This window comes from Perca fluviatilis, chromosome 8, assembly GCF_010015445.1.
Source record: "Perca fluviatilis chromosome 8, GENO_Pfluv_1.0, whole genome shotgun sequence".
NCBI lineage: Eukaryota > Metazoa > Chordata > Actinopteri > Perciformes > Percidae > Perca > Perca fluviatilis.
Window position 1 is genome coordinate 25,213,435 of NC_053119.1, and position 23,241 is coordinate 25,236,675.

The 23,241-nt window shown below is 41.4% G+C and overlaps 1 protein-coding gene and 1 long non-coding RNA gene across 2 annotated transcripts in view; one reads left to right on the top strand and one right to left on the bottom strand.

Annotated features, from left to right (window-relative positions):
• Positions 1–14,771, bottom strand: part of LOC120564148 — a 46,877-nt gene extending 32,106 nt beyond the window's left edge. Inside the window, exons 1-2 of the long non-coding RNA XR_005640067.1 lie at positions 14,628–14,771; positions 11,921–11,971 (exon numbers count right to left, since the gene is read on the bottom strand). This is a non-coding gene — a long non-coding RNA (uncharacterized LOC120564148). The remainder of the gene's footprint in view (positions 1–11,920; positions 11,972–14,627) is intronic.
• pdhx (pyruvate dehydrogenase complex component X) overlaps positions 1–16,826 on the top strand; it is a 39,516-nt gene extending 22,690 nt beyond the window's left edge. Inside the window, exons 6-11 of the mRNA XM_039808889.1 lie at positions 3,340–3,505; positions 4,005–4,152; positions 8,139–8,197; positions 9,766–9,924; positions 15,335–15,399; positions 16,232–16,826. Of these exons, the coding sequence (XP_039664823.1) occupies positions 3,340–3,505; positions 4,005–4,152; positions 8,139–8,197; positions 9,766–9,924; positions 15,335–15,399; positions 16,232–16,487 (853 nt within the window). The 3' untranslated portion in view covers positions 16,488–16,826. The remainder of the gene's footprint in view (positions 1–3,339; positions 3,506–4,004; positions 4,153–8,138; positions 8,198–9,765; positions 9,925–15,334; positions 15,400–16,231) is intronic.
• The last annotated feature ends 6,415 nt before the right edge of the window (positions 16,827–23,241 follow it).

Here is a 23,241-nt window from a genome sequence, read left to right on the forward strand (position 1 = left end):
CCTTGACCAAAACAGGTATTCATTAACAAAGAGAGCTTTTCTGATCAATGACTATCTGGCATGTACAGCACCAGAGCTGTGCTGAAAAAAAAAACTAGATTAAAAAACATGTAAGTTATAGGTAAAACCCAATGTAACAGTATTGACTTATACCTAATGCTGTTTAGAAAGGACTGTAGAAAAGAATTTTACTGCCTTGTAGTTGCATGACAAAGTCAGTCATATTATCGTGTTGTTGCTTGTGAAGTCTTGCAAAATTACATCAAAGCAACGCTTTGACTGCGAAACTAACTGCCAATTTCTGCAATGGTAGAGTGATGATTTGGACCCATTCTTATACATTTTTTTTGCTATGCAAATGTGTTGAAGGTGAACTTACTGTGTATGTGTGATGGTTCACTAGGGTTTTAACTAAAGTGTGCATCTTCTCAAATGACCAGTTGGACTACAACATAGTCCTCTTTTACAATGGACTCAATTTCAGCCATAATGGGTTGCTTAAATTGCCCGAAGACCCTTTCTCCTATCTAAGCCTGTCCTAGGTGGCAGTAGAGTTTGTTTGTGTGCCGTTGTGCATGGGAGCACTGCCTCGTTCCCTTTTTAATATTCTACTCAACCTCTGCCAGTCTTTCAGGGGCTTTTTTTTTGCCTTCACTGTCAGTAGGGCTGTAAATGGTCAGTGTGAAAAGCACATGCCAACCAGCTACAAAAATGGTATCTATGGCGTCATCGTCAAGTGTCCACTGTAGGCTGCTGTTGACTTGACTTCCTCTTGAATTTATACGGGATACTCCTAATACATTCTCACTAGCAAATATTGTGGGTTTTGCAAAACTTAGCATTTAGAATCTTTTTTTTTTTTTTTTATGTTGTCCAATCTCATGTGTATAATATTTGCTTGCTCTGTGTTTTTATAAGCATTCAAATTATAAGTCACATATGAACTCTGTGCTGTACTTTCTTTTTCATGTGGTGTAATCATTAGTCAATGTGGTCCTCTCAGGTTAGCTGGGGGATTTCCAAGTTGCGTCAGTCTCTCCACAAACAAATACTCCTATCAGGGGGAGAGAGAGGAGAGGAGGAGCTAGTGTGCTAGAGGAAATAAAAAGATACAGCTCAGAGAGGGACATGGAGAAAATAGCTGTGGGGCCCAGACTGTTCCCGGCTACATGTTGAGGTCAGAGGCAGCTGGTCCAGACAAAAGACTGGATGTGTGTGGGTAGGTGGACCCCTGTGCACCGAACTGGAACCAGAGCGCTTCAAGCAGGCGCACCTGATACCTGCCCCTCCCACCTCTTTCAAAGCTTTGACCAAAATTAATTGGTGAAAAAAATAATCCGGGGCTAATCTTTCAGTACAGTGTGATTCCCTTTTTCTTTACCTTTTCTCTTTTCCCTGTCTATCAATAATCAGTGTAGCAGTCTGCAGGATCCTGACCCAAATCATATCGTCACTTCCCCTTCTACCTTCATGAAACAGCAGTGATTTGATGTATTAGAAATATAATGCATGTGGGAAATGTAGCAGTTTGAGAAACGCCCCCTCTCATGTCTAACAGGCCAATCTGATATAATTGATTTAATGAAAGAGTAATGATTCTTAGTAGTAGTATCGACCCTTTGCTTTTTTATTAAGGGAAAAAAATTCCACTAATTAACCCTGACAAGGCACACCTGTGAAGTGAAAACCATTTCAGGTGACTACCTCATGAAGCTCATTGAGAGAACACCAAGGGTTTGCAGAGTTATCAACAAAAGCAAAGGGTGGCTACTTTGAAGAATCTAAAATATAAGACATGTTTTCAGTATACTTTTTTTGTTTTAGTACATAATTCCATATGTGTTCATTCATAGTTTTGATGCCTTCAGTGAGAATCTACAATGTAAATAGTCATGAAAATAAAGAAACACATTGAATGAGAAGGTGTGTCCAAACTTTTGGCCTGTACTGTATGTCACAAAGTGGAGCCAGGCAGCCAGAGTTTTCTTATGTTGTGTATATAGTGTGGTGTTTCGGGTGTTTTATTTTGTATATAGTGTGGTGTTTTGGTTTGCCTGGCACAGAACGGAAGACTCCTCCCAGCGCACCTGAGGCAGATCTCATCAGGAGAGATGCTGGAGGAACGCTGAACGCGCTCCAACACACCGGGAGCGCATTTTGATAATGAATGGCTGAGACACAAGGAGGAAAGAGGAGCAGATAGAGAGCGAAAAAGAAACGTTGGGGACGCTACAGGAGTGCAGGACGGAGCACAGATAGACGGGCAGGACAGCGGAGCCGGAGCCGGAGGACAGCTGTGGATGTTTGGCGGATCGGCGCATTGGCGTTGTGCGAGTGCGATTTGGGCAAAAATAGAAAATCGGATTTCAACCAGTCTATAGAGAAAGGGACTACAGTCTTTACCCTTTTCTGTTTGAGGGAGGGGGGGAAGAGGGCCAGCAGCACGCAACGTCCACTCTGCTTTTCCCGGCGCCAACGCGGATATGCAGCCTACAAGATTTACATTACTGTATTAACAGAATTGTGATGCACAGTACTAGTAAATAAATAGAAGCAGAACTGCAGCAAACTATATTGCACACTAAATATTAAAACGGAGAATATTGCACAGAATGTGAAGTATTGCACTACACTACAGGGTCCAGTTTAATAACAAAGGGTCCATGTGTCAGACACTTTACTATGTTGTGGCCACAAGATAGTATCTTGAGGCCACGAGATAGTCATAATTACATTTTTTTGACAAAGTGGGACCAGGGGGGCTCCGTACAAATGCTTTATTGCAGTTGCAAAATATTTCACAAGAGGCTGGGATGCATTTGTTCCCAAGTGTGAATGAACATGTTAATATCTTGAATATTTAATCTTCTCCGGACATAATATTCTGTGAGCCAGTGCTCTAATGTGTTTAGTTTTGAACCGTGTCAGTTTGCATTGACTACCATAGTGGTTTAGGTATATTTACAGCTTATTGCCCCATTTCACCCCCACCACCCCTCCTCTCCCTCTATCTCATTATGGAAAATAGCAAGTGACCAACTCACAAGTGTAACTCCAGAGTTGCTCCTGTTTACTATGTAACAGTGTATAAAATATGCCAACCTAGACGTACATTAATACCAATCATTAGTGAAGCCTATACACAGGAATTCTTTTTTGATTGGGCAACATCAATGCAGACGTGTCATCAGAAAGTGGGCAGTTATACCGTATTTGGGTTTTGGGTCAGACCTGTCAGATTTTTGTGGAAATGATTGTGCACATTTCATTGCATGACAATATTCAAATGACTATATAAAACAATGCCTGAATATTATTTATACATTTCTACTTTAACAGAGATGCATTAAATCTCTTGAAGACTTCTCCTGCCCCCAAAGCATCCCCAGCCATGGCTGCCCCAGCTGCCCTGAGTCCTGTCCTCACCCCGGCAGCTGCCCCTCCACCCCCAGGCAGCAGACCCAACATACCTCCTCTCTCTGTACCAGGGAAACCAGGAGCACCGGTGAGCACTCCGCACCCAATCTCTCTCTCACAAACACACTTCCTCATCCCGTTGTCTGTTTTGTGCTAGGAAACTAAAAGATGTCATCCGCCACAGACACTTAACATCTTCCAACGTTTGGCTTGTCATTGGGTCATTGATAGTTTTTGGTGTCACAGTCCTGTAGTCATATATTAAATTAATGATAGCTCAATTTCTTTTGGTGTGCCTACCACAAGCATCCAACAAACGGGTCATATCTTTATTTACAAATTCCATTCTTGTCGGGGTTTTTTTTGCACCATATTAAATGTTATCTTCATTAGTGTGTTTGTGCGCTGTAAAATATGACCTATTGATTACATTACATTGTTAACCCCATGCATTTTTGAGTAACTGATGGCAGCTGAGATATGTCTGACTACCCCCCTTTCCTGCATGCATGTCCCTCTCAAAATGCCATTTTCTCCTCATTATTATCATTTATTTACCTCCCACTGCCTCCACTTGTCCTCCTAAGGGCACTTTCACAGAGATCCCAGCCACAAATGTCCGCCGTGTGATTGCTCAAAGACTAACGCAATCGAAGACCACCATCCCCCACGCGTATGCCTCAGTTGACTGCGACATGGCTGCCGTCATGCATCTCCGCAAAGACTTGGCCAAAGGTAAAAACGCACAACTTTGAGGGAGTGTGTACACACAGGCACTGTTTTTTTTACATGCACGTTAGTGTCATGTCCTTAAGTGAATGTCCGACAGTAACATTTGGAAGGATACTTTTCCATGAAGAAGTGGATTTCAGGGTTTTCACATGACTGCTCACTTGACAAAGAGGACAGTCTTTTTTTTCTTTTTTTTTTTTTATTGAAAGAAGCTCTGGTACATGTTGTCTCAGGGTGGTCATGTACCTCTGGTTCAAACCAACATCTCTCTCCCCCTGTGTCTACGAATAACTCGGCACGGTATTCTGAGGGAGAGTTCACATGTTGTAAGGGTTCTGATGAACGTTCAAACAAGGCCAAACCCCTCCAGAGGGCTGAATTCTTACTTTGCACGTGACGTCACAACTACTGGCTGGCGGGCAAGAACATCATTCTATAACGTATTTTTGTTAGAGGAGTGAATTTGCTCAAGAATCAATTTGGTGGCTGAAAGTCTACTGTGAAATTTAACACAGGTGTCAGCAAAAGACTGGTTAAAACAAGACAGATAAGAAGAGGTGTTGCAACAATGTTTACAAATATACATTGTAACGCTGGCTGCACAGATTATGCAGACGCAGACCGCTACGATTGACAGACACACACACACACACACACACACACACACACACACTGTTAAAATCATACGCTGGACGCTTTATTAGTCTTTATACATGGGTTTAGGTAACGATCGGGCTATAATAAGACCACGTCGGTTATGTTATCGCTGACAACCAGGACAATTTCATAGTGGTTGGTGTAAACCGGGATATTTTAGCGTCCCGACACAGCTTTTGTCGGGACTCAGGACTGTCCCGGTCAAACCGGGACGTCTGGTCACCCTACATGATACATAGCCTAGTGTTGGCAGGAGGTTTAAAAAAAAAAAAAAAAACTTATCAAGCTGTCATTCGCCGGCAGGCAGGGTGTTCGTATTCAGATGAAGACTTCATCACATGACAGAAAAGATTACCAAAAGTTAGTGGGTAGCTAGCTAACTAGTAACACTCACCTTTGCTTTGATTATGAAGATATTCCTGTTTTTCACCTCCCATACAGTGTTGTTAACCCATCCACTCTTGGAAAAAAAAGATAGCTATCTGTACTTTTGTAGGCTTTCATTTTTTGTGCGGTGTAAGGTGACAGATTCTCTATAAGATAGATGTAAATATCTCCAAACTCCAAGTCTGGTAGAGACTTTTCCAGCTTCAAAGCAATGAAAACATCAGCGGGTGCTGTGTATGGATCGCAAGTTCCGAGTGACATATGGTCTAAATAGTTGATTGATTGTAGTATTGGAAATCTGCAAGGCTGCAATTCCCGTGGCTGGCCACTGTTCCACTGTATATGTATTGATTGTTTGTCGCCATTCTATCGGCGTTTCTTGCCCGCCAGGTATCCATGGTAATGACGTCACTGCAAAGTATGAATAGTGGAGGAAACATCCATGTCTGACACTGATCATATCTGCTCTTTCTTCAGACCGTACATCACAGTGTAAGGCTGATAAGGCACCCTCAGTTAGTCATACACATAGTTGCTCTAATCTATAATTTGTCACATTTGACTAACTGGGTGTCTAGCTTGAAATGGCTCACACCAGTTCATAAAGCAAATATCCGTAAACAAAAACAAAATTTGGTATAAATGGAAGCTGTTTTCATTGCCAAATCGGGCCAGGGGTGTAACGTGGGTGTGGGGGTGGCAATGGTAGAGACTCTGGAAAAGCATTAAAGGTCTCTGGAGAAATAAAATATGTGTGAAGGCGATGTGAGGTAATGGAAAATAAATTGGTCCATACATACGGTATCAGTAAAGTAGGCACTGTATGGATGGATTGAGAGCTTAAGTATTTGGAGAATAAATAAAATACTAGGACCTATCAGTGTCCTAACCATGTTTTGGCAAGCTGCGCTTTTACTTTCTCAGCCTCACAGACATCCCTAGCAACGGCTATTGAGCAAACCACAGCTGTGTGTGTGTGTGTGTGTGTGTGTGTGTGTGTGTGTGTGTGTGTGTGTGTGTGTGTGTGTGTGTGTGTGTGTGTGTGTGTGTGTGTGTGTGTGTGTGTGTGTGTGTGTGTGTGTGTGTGTGTGTGTGTGTGTGTGTGTGTGTGTGTGTGTGTTAGTTAAAGGAAGATTTACACCACAACCGGAGAAAGGGAACAATGTTCATGTGTCGCAACAGTCACTCAGCATATTGCTACATTCAACCAAGAAACTATCCTTAACGGTTGCTTTTTATGGATTCCTCAAATGTAACGTATGCTTACTTTGGGCCATTTTTATGTTGATATAGCAAGAGTGCCTCATCAATTTCCTCTTATTAAACATTTAGTTCCACACACTATCACATAATTGGCTTTATTTAGCTTAACTTTTCCTAGCTGTCAAACAAACAGTAAATCTCTCTGGGTGCTGTCTCTGTGATGGAGGGAATGGGACGGCCATTCCAAACCTATTAGAGAGGTTGTGTGTGTACCGAGGGATTCTCTCCCCGGTTGTTTTTGCGGCATCTCATTGTTCAGGAGCAGCGCGATTTCACGGTTAGCTCGTTAATCATCCCGCTCACAGCATTCATAACTGTCTGGTACTGCACTAATGGACATTCGTACAAGTTGGCAGTGATGCCAGGCCAAGCCCGCCTGGCCCACTGGTGTGACACTGGGAGAGGAGGGTGGAGCAAATCCTAGTGACTGAGTCATATAGAGAGTAGTCTCACATTGCCAAAACTATCTCAACAGCGCTGTGTCAGCGCTGGGATATGGTCTGGCTACACCACCTATCGATATTTGGGATTGAGGAAAAAAAACGCTCTGGCTTGTTTGTATTACTTTAAACCAATCTGACCGGGGGGGAGCTAACCCCTGTATGCAGTAACTGTGCTCTTGCAAAAATAGATAGCGGAAGGGGGAGTTACATTGCACCAGATGTCAGGCTGTATCCTGGAAATGTACATCCGTTGAGCCAGACTATATAGAGAGGGACTGATTCCTATCAGCCGGAGTATAGGTCAGCAAGAGTCACAACCATATTTGATAAACATACCATTAGGAAAAGTCATCATATCGGACCCCACCCATAATCTCAATAACCAGTACATGCCATCTGTTACCGTTAGGGAGGAGATTCCCTTCCCTTTCCCCCGATCCATGTCCACCTTTGTGCCAGCATCCATCAGACTGTTGAACAAACAATAACCACCCCCCCATCGATCGATCCAGACTTCAACCTGTTCTACCTACCCACCCCTCTACTCCTACCCTCAGGGTTTTTAGTTTATTTTAGTATTTAGCATTTATTTATTCTCTGGTATGATTAATACCGACTATGTATTGTTGTACGTTGTGTTTGAATGTGACTGACAAACGAAGTTCCCCCACGGGAAAAATTAAGTTATTTTGATTTGATTTGATTTGAATTCGAAAGCCGAAGTTGGGAACGTTCAGTGTTCACAGTGGGGTTGCTCTGTCCAGGTTGGCTATTGTTGGTAATACCAGTTGATAACAACGCATTAGGCTGCATTTCGTGCATACAAACATGTCCACAGATAGAAGTTGGACAGTACTTTGTGTACGACTGGTTTAATGAGACACAAACAAGACAGAAGTGCTATTAAACTGTATGTTACTACCGCTTTCACTACTGTTCATGCACGGAGCAGCCATGTTGGATTTCGAGGTCAGCTTGCTCGTGGTACTGTGAGGGTCTCCGAGTTCCCAACTCGGAAATCCGACTTCAGGGTGCGTTGTTCCCAACTTGGAAATTCCGACTTCAGAGTACAAATGGAACGCACCATAAGAAATATAGGAGATTTTTCTCCCCCCCCCCTCCCCCCTTATTTGCCATTTGCTAAAGTGTCACACTTCACAGGTCCTGTGCAGAATAGATGGCCATATGTCCATTAGTTGCTGGAATTAGGCTCACAGACTTTCTTCTTTGTCTTTTCAGAACAGATCAAAGTGTCAGTTAATGATTTCATTATCAAGGCAGCTGCTGTTACACTTAAAGTAAGTATAGTTTATAATCACTTCTTTTGTCAATTGTTCATTTAACCTGTTATTCGTTATTTATCCCCTGAAAAACCATGTGTATTATAAAAATACACATGGTTTTTCAACTTATATGCCTACAAGTAGCTGGACTTCTATTTATTTCACTGCTTAACACAGCCTCCACACACACACACACACACACACACACACACACACACACACACACACACAGTGCTCTGTAGTTCATGCTGTAAATTATTTCATCATTTGGTCTCTAGATTCTATGTTACTTCTGCAACAAGGTCTCTCTGTTGTCCTCGCTGCTGTCTTATACAGATGGTGAATCAACTGGTTGCCATGCCATTATAAGACGAGACTAAATGTTTACTCAGACTGTGTTCATTCTGTTCTCTTTTTTTGTCTTTTTTTTTTTTTTGACATTCTGAGGAAACTCTTAAACCATCCATCTCCCTAAGCAGTTTTAGAAAACACAAAATGGATGCTGTAAAGAAAGATACTGTATTTTCATTTGAGGATAGAACAGATATAAATGGAGAAAAATCGATCCGGTGCTCTTGTAATTTAGTTATTCCAGCCAGGAATGTCTCTGCAGCATCTGATAGGAACATCCTATCATCTGGGAATATTACATGGAATACACATGGAATATTTTATCTGCTTTAGTGAATTTGTGTTGCCTTAAGCATTAACGTGTCATGGGTGCTGGACATTGTACAATGCACACTGTATGAAACGCTGCTATATAAGGATCAAACAGCAGCTGAGAAACCTGGCTGTTTGGTGTTACAGTAAATGTGAGGAATGTGGAACATTTCCCAGTTAATGTTAGTGTAAAATCCCAAAACACTGCATGGCTCTCTCAGTCTGGACACTATGTCCCACATGGTCAAAATTCCTCTGGATTGGCTTCTACACTTGACTGAGCTATGCAATTCACTTGTGTAACACTGTTAACATCAGAAAATTACCAAAAGCAACTGTACTTTGACCAGAGTTTACCTGAACACACCAGGAAGCGGCATCTGAAGCCAGTGTTTTACTTTTCAAAACAAATGTTGTGCACGCTCATGTGTTCCGCTGTACTTTTTGTAGACTGATGAAACTTTGCTGTGTTCATACACCAATAATTCAGCATAAATATTTTGTTATTGAGGCTCCACCACAGCAGATTCATCAAGATCAAGATTATTCAGATATATCAGATTATCCATGCATAGATATCTACAGTTTCTTTATATATATGCAGTAAAACTGTTTTTAGATGTGCTGGCCAGATAGCAAGTGTATACATTCTCAACCAAATTGATTAATGAATTTTCCACATTTACTGTAATATTATGCTTTTCTTATCATAACTGATTTATTTACATGCTACCAGTCATATTATAGAAAATGACATATTTTTGGTATTGTATCAGACTATGATTTGTATCTTCACACCCATGAACTGCATGGAAGCACCCTGTAACCAAAGGAGCCAGGTTTTATATCTCTATTTGGCTAGTTATTTTTCACTGTAATAGCTGTGAAAACCTGTGCTGACCTCTGGTTTTCTATCCTAGGAGATGCCAGAAGTGAATGTGACCTGGTCTGGCGATGGACCCCGCGCACTTGATTCAATCCACATTTCAATCGCAGTGGCGACTGACAAAGGCCTCATTACCCCCATCATCAAGGATGCTGCAAACAAAGGAGTCCAGGAGATCTCAGCTAATGCTAAGGTAAACCCTATTCTTGTAATGTCGTGGTATGTTATGAGGTAGTCTATATCCATGGCGTTCCACTTCCGGGATTGTTCCGGTGCCGCCGGAAATTCTTCCGGATGTCCCTCTTTTTGGCCGGATGTCCGTTACCTTCCGCTTTCTGTCCAATCTGTCCAATCTGAGTTTTCTGTTGCACGACTATAACAACTTTTGAACGTACACGTTCTACCAAGACAAGTTCCTTCCCCGAGGCTATTTTGCAGCGGCACGGTGGCTTCGTCCAGCGCTTAGCTGATTGGTTTAAAGAAATGCCAATAAACCAGAGCACGGTTTTCTCCCATCCCAGATGCTGTGTGTACTAGCCAGACCCTCCTCCGCCGCGCTGTGGAGGAAGGTCTGGCAATGCGAGGCTAGTTATGAGATAACCTTGTTGTGAGAGTTGTCCCCGAAAGCCTTCTTGCAAGGGCATTTTTCACATACTTTCTTTGCTGTTGGTTGATTAACGTCAAGCTTTGCGGGGGCGTTCAGTGTATCACTTCAGGTCAAGACATGGAGTTTTGCTGTTGATTTGTACGTGGGAAGGGAGTTGAGACTTGACTGCAGCCCAACTGTATGGGAAAAACAAACTGTGTATGCATCTGTAGAGTTGTGCTCGCTTTCTGGCTAGAACTTTGTTGCATACACAGTTTTTTTTAATATTCATCAGATCATGTAGAGTAGAAATATCAGTGTCAGATCAACTGGCTAGACCTGATGAAATATAGATAACTGCGTATATTTGGGATAGTTAGAATTTTGGTTTGTTAGGCTGCGGGTGTCAGCTGTCACTGGCCGCAGATGGAAAGCAAAGCAACAAGGGTTAGCACTTTCTCTTGCTCACAGTCAGCAGCTGGGGACAGGTATTTATTCACAAACATAAATGTGCTCTCAAAACCTGATTTGCATCTCACTCTTTTTCTCATTAAACACACACACACACACACACACACACACACACACACACACACAAATCAAATGGATTATTTTTCAAGATCAGGTTAATGGGCCTAATGTCTCTCACCAGCAGTGACCAGGTGTAATATTCCTAAATGTGCATGGCACATATGTATGCCTGTTTTGTCTCAGTGAAGACATGATGTCTGATTCAACAGCTGTTAGCAACAAAACATGGAAGACTCTCATGACTGTTTCCACAAGTGTTGTCAAACTGGAAGACTGCTTCTCTACCTAATGACACAATATTATCCTGACAATGTTGACATCACATTTCAGACTCAGCTGCTGTAATAGTAGTTTGCTGTGACAGTGGCAGAAGTAGTATTATTGGTATGATAGTATTTGTAGCAGTGACAGTAGCAATTTCAGCTTGGGAGGGGTGAGACTATGTGTGGTAGTTTTTGGGGAATACACACACAGCATGTCTGCGAGTGTCAGTGAGAATCGTTGAGGGAAGAAGTGAGTGTCTAATTAGGATATAGACATACTTCTACTCAGATTCCAGCATTTATGACTATGCGGTAATGGCGTAAAGCCATGCAAAATAAATATCGCAATATATGCGATTACTTCAGCCCGTGAGGTGTTGTCTGTTTGTCTGAGTGCACTAACGTCAATACTGTGAGTCTTCTCTAGCAAAACTAGCTGTGAGTTTGGTGCTTTACTGCTGATGGAAATGGCGTGATGCCTCAACATGTGGTTGTATAGTTTTCATGAAGAATGTCATTACAATTCAACACTCCTTGCTCAATTTATTTAAATAATTAAATTCATAAAATCTTTTTGAGTGCCATATTTTACCTTGTTTATTATCTAATATCGCACAAGTGTTGGGGTGCAGTACTATGCAGTTTAATGGGTATTTTGATTTGGTATCATTGTAAGTGTTCTGTATTATGCATTTGGATGGTGTCAGATTTTGGGATTTATAGTATTATTGAGAGCCAGGATTGCATACATTGCTTATTCTCAAGCAAATTAAGAAGTAATGTTTTATATTAGATGATGCATCAGTTACCGTTTACACCTTTTGTTGTTTTCCGACAGTCCAGCAGCAAGTTGTGTAAATCTGTGAAAAAAAGTTAGTTTAACTTACCCTTGTTGGTAACAATTTATAATAACTACACACTGTGAAGCATTGGTTAAGTATCACAAGCATTGTGCATGTGTAAATGGTATTGCAGGTAAAAGTTAAAGTTTGGAGAATAAAAATTCTTCTGATCTTTATCTTTTGAAATGCAGTGTTAGTAACATTATGGTGAGCCCGAGAGGAAAGATAGTGTGCTGTATTTTTGTTACGTACGTTGTTATTTTATTAAACAATTTTGATAAATAATGTAATGGTCTGTTGGTGCTTAGCAATCAAATCACTGCAGGAAAATGTTACATCGCTAGTGCACATACACATACAGTACAACAGCTGCATGAAAGCATGGGCACTAACACTGCAGACATTTCAGTCCACTTAAGCCTTCAAAATGAGCCTCGCCATCCACTGCTATTAAGTTTAGTTATGCTGCTGCCTTGAGTTAAATCTACATTTGTCAGTCGTTATTGGTCTCCCATTGAAATTAACATGTGGTTTGAATGAAGCAAAGAGAGGTCACTGCTGGCTATTGATGTGATGGCGTTGAACATCAGACTGTTTTTGCACTAAGAGCTCTTATCTCAAATGTGCCCACCCTATCCCACTTTGTCTCACAGTCCTGTGAGTCATTCTCAACTTTCTGTGTTGGTTGTTTCCCCGCATTAACCTTTAAGTACATTTCCATTTGAATACAGTTCATGTTGAGTACAGACATGGTGGCCATCCAGCAGTCTCAACCGAGAGATCAAGCTTTTAAAAAGAGATGTTCAACGATTGCTTTTCACCAGTAGCCTCATTATTCTAGCAGGGTCTATCTGAAGTATGATGAAGCCTGTATATTAAACAGATTTACAGGCGCATACTTGATCTGTGATCCTATGACATGCTGCTTTTTGGATGTTTTTCTATAGGGCTCAGTGGTCCCCTAATACTGTATCTGAAGTCTCTTTCCCGAAATTCAATTGTAATCACTTAGGTGAATCCCAGACATCTACTACCATCATCGTGTCAAAATGTCATTTTGTCCAATACTATAACGTATGACCAAATTTCGGCAAAAAAAATAATATTCCCATCAACCTCAGCTTTGTGTTAGTGTGTTGGCATGAAAACATGCTAAAGTAAGATGGCAAACATGTTAAACATTACACCTGCTTAACATTAGCATTTTAGCTTTGTCATTTTGAGAATTTTAGCATGCTGACATTAGCATTTAGCTCAGTCTTAGTAAAGCATATTCCAGTTATATTTTTTAATATAAAACACTGTTTGCACTATTTTACTATTTTGTTGTATTATTGAAGTACTGTTAAAGTGATGGTTCAGAGTAATTCACCCTAGGGTCCTTTGCACCATGACCTCGAGCCAAACACCCCCCCAGAAGCTTTTTTCACCTGGGTCTAACATTGGGAGAGTTAGCTAGAGTAGCGTTATCAGCTGAATAGCTTAGCGCAGGGGCTAATGGACCCACGTTTGTATCTTGTAAGTTACCCCACTCATAATGCCCGAAATGATACCAAATGTCTACAAGTAGTACAAATAGGTTATGCTCTCATAAAACGATGGATTGGAAAGTTTGTAAGTACACCAGAAGTTTATGAACACTTGCGCTCTCTTCTGCTCTCTGCTGCTGCTGCTGCTGCTACCTGCAGTTAGGCGAGTGCTTGGGGCCGTCTACAAATTACTACGACGAAAGAGATACAACAAAATACTTATTAATTTAATGATTAAATAAGTAATGTCTCCAAACTTACCTCAATTATTACTTGTCTCCTGCTAGGTATACTACAGCACTTACTTAAAAAAAAGTTAAATTAAAAAATATTTTTGTTGCATCTCTTTTCGTTGTTGTAATTTGTAGACGCGCCCAACGCTCTCGTCTTACGCAGCAACAACAACAAACAGCAGAGAGCAAAAGCGAGCAGGCAGTGTTATTTACATAAACTTCTGGTGTACTTACAAACTTTTCAATCCATCGTTTAGAACTATATACTACTCTATAGACGTATCATTTCGGGCATATTAGTGGATATCGCGAAGTTCGGCATATTCAAAACAGCTATAACTCTAGTCACTCTCCCAATGTTAGACAGGTGAAAAATCTTTGAAGTGTTAGCTTTTCGAGTTCATGTTCAATTAGGACTACTATGGAAACCACATCTTTACACAACTGAAGGGCTAATCCGAATACTATTTTTGAGCGCTTGGGACCGTACGTAATGAGCATCGATATTGAAGCTTCGGAGAGAGGGGCTGAACATATTATTATCTCTAATAAAGGCAGGAATCTCTATGTGTCTGTCTGTTTGTTTGCATGTTGATTATTTTGAGAACCTTTCCACCCAAAACGACTTCCCGGAGGGAGGGCAGGGGTGTTTTGGTGCAATATAAATAGACAGGCGGACGCGGCGTTCAGAAATAAATAAACTTTTAACCTCTCAAGGATCACCCTCCCATCAACGGGACACTTTGTGACTGGGGCGTCGCTGTAACCTCGATAAAACTTCCACTCATGAGCGTTTTTATAACTTTAAAGCATTAAATCTTCAAAATATACAGCCATGTACACAACTGTTACAAAGTAAAAGAAAATAAAACAACTCAGCCGTAATCTGCGCAGCCGAGAGTGCATCCATACCTGTTGTCGTTGTCCTGTCAACAACAAAGTGGTATTTTGACCAAAACTTGATTTTCATAAATCCCCAAGAGTCAGAGGAAATGTAATATCCAAGCTTTATATTCCAAAACGATCTCTTCGCCTCACAATGTTGAAGTTTCTGGCCGAATCACAATGGAAAAACGGGAAACAGTTTTCCATTTCCGCACTTTTTATCGCCGCTAGCTTCTCTGCCCAGCTTGCTAAATGCTCGAAGTGGGCGTCATCGTGTACCGACAGTCTCTTCTTCTTCTTCTTTGTAGTTTATTGGCAGTTGGCAAACCAACTTAAATGTGCATTACCGCCACCAAATGGACTGGAGTGTGAACGAGGGAGATAAATGCAGAAAATAAATAAACAAAAATAAAAAAAAAAACTAATATTCAAATGTCAAATTTTAAAATCGAATACCAACCCACCGAACGAATATTCGAATATTCGGGTCCAGCCCTAACTGTTAAGCAAATTATGAAATGACAGCGCTTCCCTGATGGTTTCAGAGTGTGGTATTGAACAGCATTTAGTCAATACTGTGTGCATGGACAAATCGGGAGCTCTGGTGACATCTCACGTGTATTTCTAATGATTTGACACTGTATGTATCATGCATCCTGTCTAAGAATCAGCTTGGATCTCTTCTTCACTGACACTTAGCTTAAGAGTTTGAGTGACATGTAATGTTTCCATAGGCACTGGCCCAGAAAGCTCGAGATGGGAAACTTCTACCTGAGGAGTACCAGGGAGGCTCATTCAGGTAAACTAAGACACAACTCTCTTGGGTAAAGAAGAGGCGTATGGAAAATCACAACATTATAAAACCTATGGTTATTTTCCAGTCTTTCCTTTTCAATATTTAGTAGAACTCTGTCAATTTTTTCTATTCGATAAACTGACTTTTTAAACGTGGGAACACCTTCATCGTCAACACCCAATTCTATCTCACAATTTCTTTTTGTAGCTCAACAATAAGGTAGCCATCATAAATTTCCGCTATGATGACTTAAATCCAGTTTCACAGAGAGTCAATATATTATGCATATTCTACATCTCAGGCGGGCCTGAACTGAATGTGGACTTGGGCGACAAGTACCATCAGTTACTGTGCCATCAATTGCAGAAAAGAGGGAGGCTTTTCAACTCATTAGAATTAATGGTGTCATTTAGACATAAATGGGGTTTCTGTGTCAGGCAGGAGCGATGAATTCCAATGGAGATGCAGCCCTCTTTGTCCTCCTGAGGATATATGTGTACGCCCTTCCTCTATTCATTTTTCCATCCCCCTGAGCTAGGATTCTCATTAAGGCAAACAGCAAACTGCCCTCGGGTCAGTCTTGCTCACCATACACAACATTAAAGGAGGGTTTTGGAGGCCGGTGCTGCTGCTGTATTAATCTTTACAGATCAGTGTTCCATTTTGTAAAATAAGATGTTCACAGCCAATCGCCAATCATTTAGAGCCACCATTATGCCTGCTTAGTTGATTTTTATGCATTTTGTCCCCTGCTGAGCTTGACTAATGATGCAATATGTGTACTCTTCCTATCCCTTTCCTCCCTCCCTCCCTTCTCCTTTCCTCTCACTGGCAGTATATCTAACCTGGGGATGTTCGGTATCAGTGGCTTCAGCGCTGTGATCAACCCTCCTCAGGCGTGCATCCTCGCCGTCGGGACCTCCAGGTCTGAGCTGCGACTGTGCGAGGATGACCAGACCCTGCGCACCCATCAACTGATGACGGTTACACTGTCCAGTGACGGGCGACTAGTGGATGACGAATTAGCCTCACGATTTCTAGATAAATTCCGCGGCAACCTAGAAAAACCGCAACGCATGGCCCTAGCCTGATAAAACAAAGTGAGATAGCTGAATGAAAGGGATTGAAAGGACAAACACCTGCATGACAAAGCCTGTCTCGTGCTTTCACAAGCAGAGAGCTCCTAAAAAGGTTTTTCTCTGTCCGTGCTTGGATTAAGGATTACAAAGTAGGCTTGTGTAGTATAAACTTGTGATTGGTGCTTGCTTCTGATAGAAAAACACCAGGCTTTGTGATGGAGGAGTTAAACTGGGCTTCTGCTGGAGTGGTAGAGGATTCTAGCAGTGGTGCCAAATATTAAGACAGTAAAGAGGTGGTGGTTCTGTCACACCTGTGTGTGTGTGTGTGTGTGTGTATATATATATATATATATATATATATATATATATATATATATATATATATATATATATATATATATATATATATATATATATATATATAGTGTGGTTACTCCACTTTACTTACTTCAAGCTTGTTTCAATCCCAGTGCGTCTACTCAGTGTCACTATAAATAGACATGCAAGTAGTACTGCAAAAAGAAGAAGATATTTATCGCTTAGCAGGAGTGGCAGTGCGGTTTTCGATCTGGGTAAACCTGCATGAACCATTTCCTGTTTTTGCGAAATTCTTTGTTGACACACATTATTTAAACACTTATTTAAAGCAAATGTGACGTCCCTGAAAACTAATCTTCCAAGTCCATGTGTATATAAAATAAATCCAAGCACTTAGGTTTTGGTTTCCTTAGATGCCAATAAAACACATTGTTCAACCTTGAAATGTCTGTGCGCTTCATTAGAACATGTTTTTCCCCACCCTCATGTACACACCTAGCAGGAAAACCACAGACGTGTGCGTCTGTTTCTATTTAATTAGAATCTAAAGAGATTACATAATAAGTATTTCATAGAAGCCAATTAGGAGAATTTGCTGGGCTTAGTATACAGGTCAGTCTCTGCTTGCAGATGTTTATCTTTGCTTTAAGCGTGAGCAGAACAGCTGTTTATGTATCAGCACCAGACGTGCAGAGCTTATCCTACATATGCATGAACAGGGTTTAGTATTTGTAAGAAAGAAGCTGCCGAAATGGGGAAAGTTGTGAGCTCTGACTTTCTTGAGTCCCCAGCTTAGATTTCCATTTTACACATCACACACACTGCTACAAGGGCAGCATCTACAATGAGAATGAGTGTAGTCAATGCAGTTTGACAAGGCAAAGACCTTACTCTTAACCTTCTAACACTGTTCCGGTCAAAAATGACCGCTTTACATATTCCCTGTACCATAAATATGGCATTTTTCACCAGATTGCCTCAAGACCTTATGATATCCTTCACAAAAGGCATTTGAACACATAAGATTCATTGTGACTACTTTCTTTGAATTTTGAGTGATTTATTCAACTTTGTCAAACTTCTTTTGTTTACCGTCAAAAATGACCGCCATTGGAAATGAATGGGAAAGAGTATGATTTTCATCCAGGAGATAAAAGACATCTCCATACACACACTCCTACAACTTTCCTGTGCTTGTGTACCCATTCACAAAGCTTCCATTTGCAAGGGACACTGCACCATGACTGCAATTTGCCATTTGTGCGTGTGAACCACGAATGTTCGCACAGGCACACACAAACCGACACAAATACACACCCACTCACACACACACATACTTCATGTTGTCATGTTGTTACTTGTGCATGTGAACCACCAATGTTCGCACACACATGCATGCACACATAAACACACACACCCACAGACAGACACATACACATGTACACACACTCACTCGCACACAGTTAATGTTGTCATGTTGCCACTTGTGCATGTGAACCACCAATGTTCGCACACACATGCATGCAAACACACACACACAGGTACACCCACTCTCACACACACACACACACACACACAGTTCATGTTGTCATGTTGCCACTTGTGCATGTGAACCACCAATGTTCGCACACACATGCATGCACACACAGAAACACACACACCCACACACACGTAGATGTTAATGTTCTACTAAGGTTCTTTTACAATAAGTATTCTATTAAAATATTTTAAAATATAAATATCGTCACCGCGACCCGACACCGGATAAGCGGACGAAGATGGATGGATAAATATCGTCACTCATCCCGCTCGTCATTTCCGGGTTAGCACTCCGACTGCCCGCCCTCCGACCCAGCAAGTCAGATGGCCAAAATGAAGGCCGACAGCTCCTCCAACGGACGACGGCACGGAACACACCGAACAGACTCGAGTCACTGACCTCGCCAGACTGTCCGACGGCCGATTATCGGGTTGGTGTGTCAGCGCCTTTAAAGACCCTTTTGAATTAATGGCCCTCCTTTATGAGCTGCTGATTAACAAGATGGCTTTTCTACATTTTAAATGCAGAATATAAATGACCTAAAGTGAGATTACGCTGGTAGTAATGAAAGAAAAGAGGTACAGGAACTGCATTCATATTTTATGCTGTTACGGCCAGGGCTGTAGTGAGAATTGCTGTCTGATAGTAACTCCAGGAGCTGCATTTTCCTTTACTATTCTGCTTTTACTGCAACTCTTAGTACTGTAATACTGTACCACTTTTTAATGACTGTAGACCAAGGACATTTTGTCCGGTGGTTGCTGTGGAATCAGATAAAAATAGTAAATTCTGCGTTGAAGAGGGACACATACAGGCAGGGTACATAGGGGCGGGAAGAGGCAATTGGCACAGCCCAGCTGTTTTCTACAGTACACCCTCTGTTCTCCTAGCCATTTGCAGACACACACATACACCTTCCACAGTGCTAGTTACCACGGTGATGGAAGCTACACTCAAATGAAAAGTGAGGAGAGGATGAAAAACAGTGCTCTTTAACATTTTTAAGCTTCAATCACAATTGCCGTACAACCAGGGGCGATTCTAGGATCTCAGCTTTAGGGGTGCCTGGCACCCTTTTAATGGAATTTTTTAAAACTGTACTTATTATTCTACTTTACTAACTGTGCATGTTAACATCATTTTGGACCATCATGGTAGGGGAAACGCACCTGCTAGCTAAATTGCACGTGGCTGTTGATATTATATCATGGCATAGTAGGCTAAACCGTGATTATTTCATACATTCATGTCCCGAAACATATTGGGGGAAATTCATTCAACATAATTCACAGCCAAATAACTGGTGTCTGCTGTGGTGCGCAGCGCTGCTCGGACCGTGCGCCGCTGCCCTTTTTTTCATCCATAACGACTTTCATCCAACTCCGCTCTCAGCTCCTCTGCCAGTTGCTGCATGAACTTCCTCCGGGACATTTTACAGCTGGTGCACTCCTTGGAGAGGATGTGTGCAATGATTCCAGCCAGTTGTAGGATGTATAAAGTTATATGAACACGTAGACAGCTACCGGCCATCTACGTGTACCGCGCCTTTCACAGAGTGAGCGCCCGGTGCTTTTGTTCTGATTCAGAACAGAGTCCACGCCGTAGCAGCCTACGTTACCGACTCTGGCTTTGCCTTCGGCCCATCGGTGATGCCCACACTTGTTACTCGAGACCGCTAGTTATGTTTCTCTGACAGAGACTATGATTATTACTAAGCAACCAAGATGCATCTTCAACCACGCAAAAAGCCGCGAAAATCCGAGCAGTCAATATCACCGTGGATGGCCAAAATAGGTAAAAGTGATTATATTTTCTTTGCCTTTTCTGTAATGTATATAGCCTAAAAACTTTTAAATGAAAATAGTCTCTTTTAGGAAAAGTCAGGTACCAGCAGGATTGTATTTTTTTATTTAGCAAAGTTATCAGGCTACACATATAAATTTCAAAACGGTCAAAATGACCGTCCTGGCCGTTCTAGTGTTAAGGAACAGAACACAGGGGGACCATCTAGCAGCATGTATGTTACTCAGCATTAATGGGCCACCTCTTTCTGAATTCCCCTATAAACGAGCCTTGGAGTTATTTTTCCAAAAGCCAAGAAAAATCAAATGCACACAGCAAGGCTGCCAACTTTCCCACTGAGGCAAATATGCAATTAGTTTCATTATGAATGGTTTCATACTATATCCTACTTTGGGTTTTGGTTTTGGTTTCCCTATGAAGAATTTCTTGTAAAATTCATTTTGTAGACCTACAGTTTCTCAAAAATACAGTTCAATCCAAACGAAATGAAAATATGCCTCATTGTGTGTGAATAGAGGTGAATAAATATATTTGTTTGTGAAGAGTCAGTTCCATTTAATACGTAAAACATTTGGCGGCGGGGGGGGGTTCCGACAGATCTGCCCCCACTGCCAAAAAAAATCCTAGAGGAAACACTGTTATGTAACTAGAAAGACACCAACAATTCTGAGAAAATATACTTTGATGCAGAGCAGGGCCATTACTACAGGTGAGGTGGTATTACAAATTAATTGGTATTTTGCGAATATTAAATGAATCAAATTTAAACATAATGCGGTATAAACAAATTCATAATAAATAAAAATATAAAAATACAATATCTTTGGGGAAGAATAGATAAAGATTGGTTTAATTCACCCCAAAACCCAGCCCATCTAAGTGCTTGAAAATTCCTAGACCAGAACTGCTTAGCTCACAATAGATTATTTTTACAGTATTGTCAAGTTTAAATAGTAACTATGTAATGCTGTCACCACATTGAAAATGGTTACTATGAGGTCATATAATCACAGATCTTAGATCAGTATTTAGTCACATCCAATTTCTACAATGCCAAAACTTCTAGGTAGGCTACCACAGTATGCTGAAACAGGGAAGGGAAAAAAGGTGATAATAACATTTACATATTTTCACTATTTAAATCATTATTATTGTCACTTCATGCAGAACTCTGAACCTAACTTACCTAGTCTATAGTTAGCTGATAAATGACTCTCACTAAAGCCAGATAAAGCTCATTTAGATTCTTAGGGCCCTATTTTAACGATCTGAAACACAAGTATCAAACGTGAAACGCAAGTAGGTTTGTGGGCGGATCTCAGGCGCTGCTGCTATTATACCGGCGGGATAAATGACTCTTGTGCCCGACGCAAGACTAAAATGGGTTGGTCTGAAGTAGCTAGGTGTGGTTTGGGCGTAACGTGCAATAAACCAATCAGAGCGTCATCTCACATTCCCTTTAAGAGCAGGCGCGCTTGTTCCATGGCGGATTGCTATTATAACGGCGGATTTACCTGGCACACGCCAGCGGGAGCTGTCCGAGAAGCGGCAAAGTAATAAATGCGCGTCTTGGCCGGGTGGCGATGTTGCTGCGGCCTCTCGGGCGCATCTCCTCAAGTCTGGAGAGGATTGCTGCAGCCATGGAGCGTGGGCCTCCAAACGCACCACCTGCTCCTGTTGTGTCCTTTCCTCCTCCCCCCACTCCATCTCCGTCCCCCCGCTCCACCAGGAGCGCATCGCGCATTGCCACTCCCGGACCAGATCCCGCCGGAGTGTCCAATCCCGCCATAGTTCAACATCACGTCTCTTTAAGTCCTCTAATATTTCCTAATTTATGTCATCAACACATCCATGATTCATGGAAATGTTGTGTAAAACACAACAAGCCACAAAGAATGCTGCAACTTTTTGAGGATTGTACTGTAAAGTGCCTCCTGATCTATCCAAACACCTGAAGCGCATTTTCAGTAATATTTTTCCTTGTAATTATGTATGGTTTTCAAAAATGTGATCTGCTGCGTCCGTGTAGATGAGAGAAGCAAAGTGTATGCGTGTTGTGCACACGCTAAATTATGGCCAAACATGCGCCCCTAAAATAGCATCTGAATAACGCGCCACTGACTTTAGACTAGCGCCACTGACTTTAGACCAGGTTTTTCCTGGTCAGTGGCGGAATTGTTTTCTGAAACTGCAAAATAGCACCAGGTAACATTTGCGTTTGAACATGCCTCCTCTTTTCGCTGAACCGCCCCCGGGAGCGCAAGTTCATTCCCTAATTTACCAACGTGCGTCTGTGGAGGGAAAAGTCCGATGTGCATTGGGTGCAAAATAGGAATGATAAATGCGTCGGTGTACAAAGGCATTTGCGCTGAGTGCAAGATAGGGCCCTCAGAGTCATACACACAGACTGGAAACAAGTAACTCTGTCTTCGGTGTGAAACTGCCAATGCTGGACAACACAGTGGAAGGTGAAGATGTTGTATGTGTATTGTTTACAGTCTTGGGACAAATGTGTCAAATACGTTTTTCCTAAAACCATGCTGACATAAAGGGAATAACAATAATCATATAAGGAAATTATTTCTTTAGTATTGATATTTAGCCTAATGTTTTATATTTGTAATGTTTCTTTGCATGTTTAAAGCTATAGTGAGAAATTCACAAAACAGTTGCTAGTAGCCAAAGTGGACACGATGGACTCTTCAGAAGAGGTATAATCACTAGATTTTTTGCGCACGAAAGTTGCCGGACGACACCAGTTTCTGAACATAGCCACAATGAGAAATACAGAGAAAGTTTATCGGTGCTGATAGTCTTAATTAGCTTTCTAGCAACTCATTTGGCAATGGCTTGAATGTAACGGACGTTCATTATTATAAAAGTTACGCACTAAAGCCATAACTTAACATGCTAATTTTAGAAAACATGACATGAAAAAAAAAATTCCTTTTTACTTAATATTTTTAGTAATGACTACTAATGTAATCTTGATTTGTCTACTGCATCAACTTACCGTCCTGTGTTAATACAACTTGACCTGTTAAGTGTCACCTTGTGTAAAAACTTCTATTTCTAGTAAAGTCAACTAATTTGGCATAACAGCGT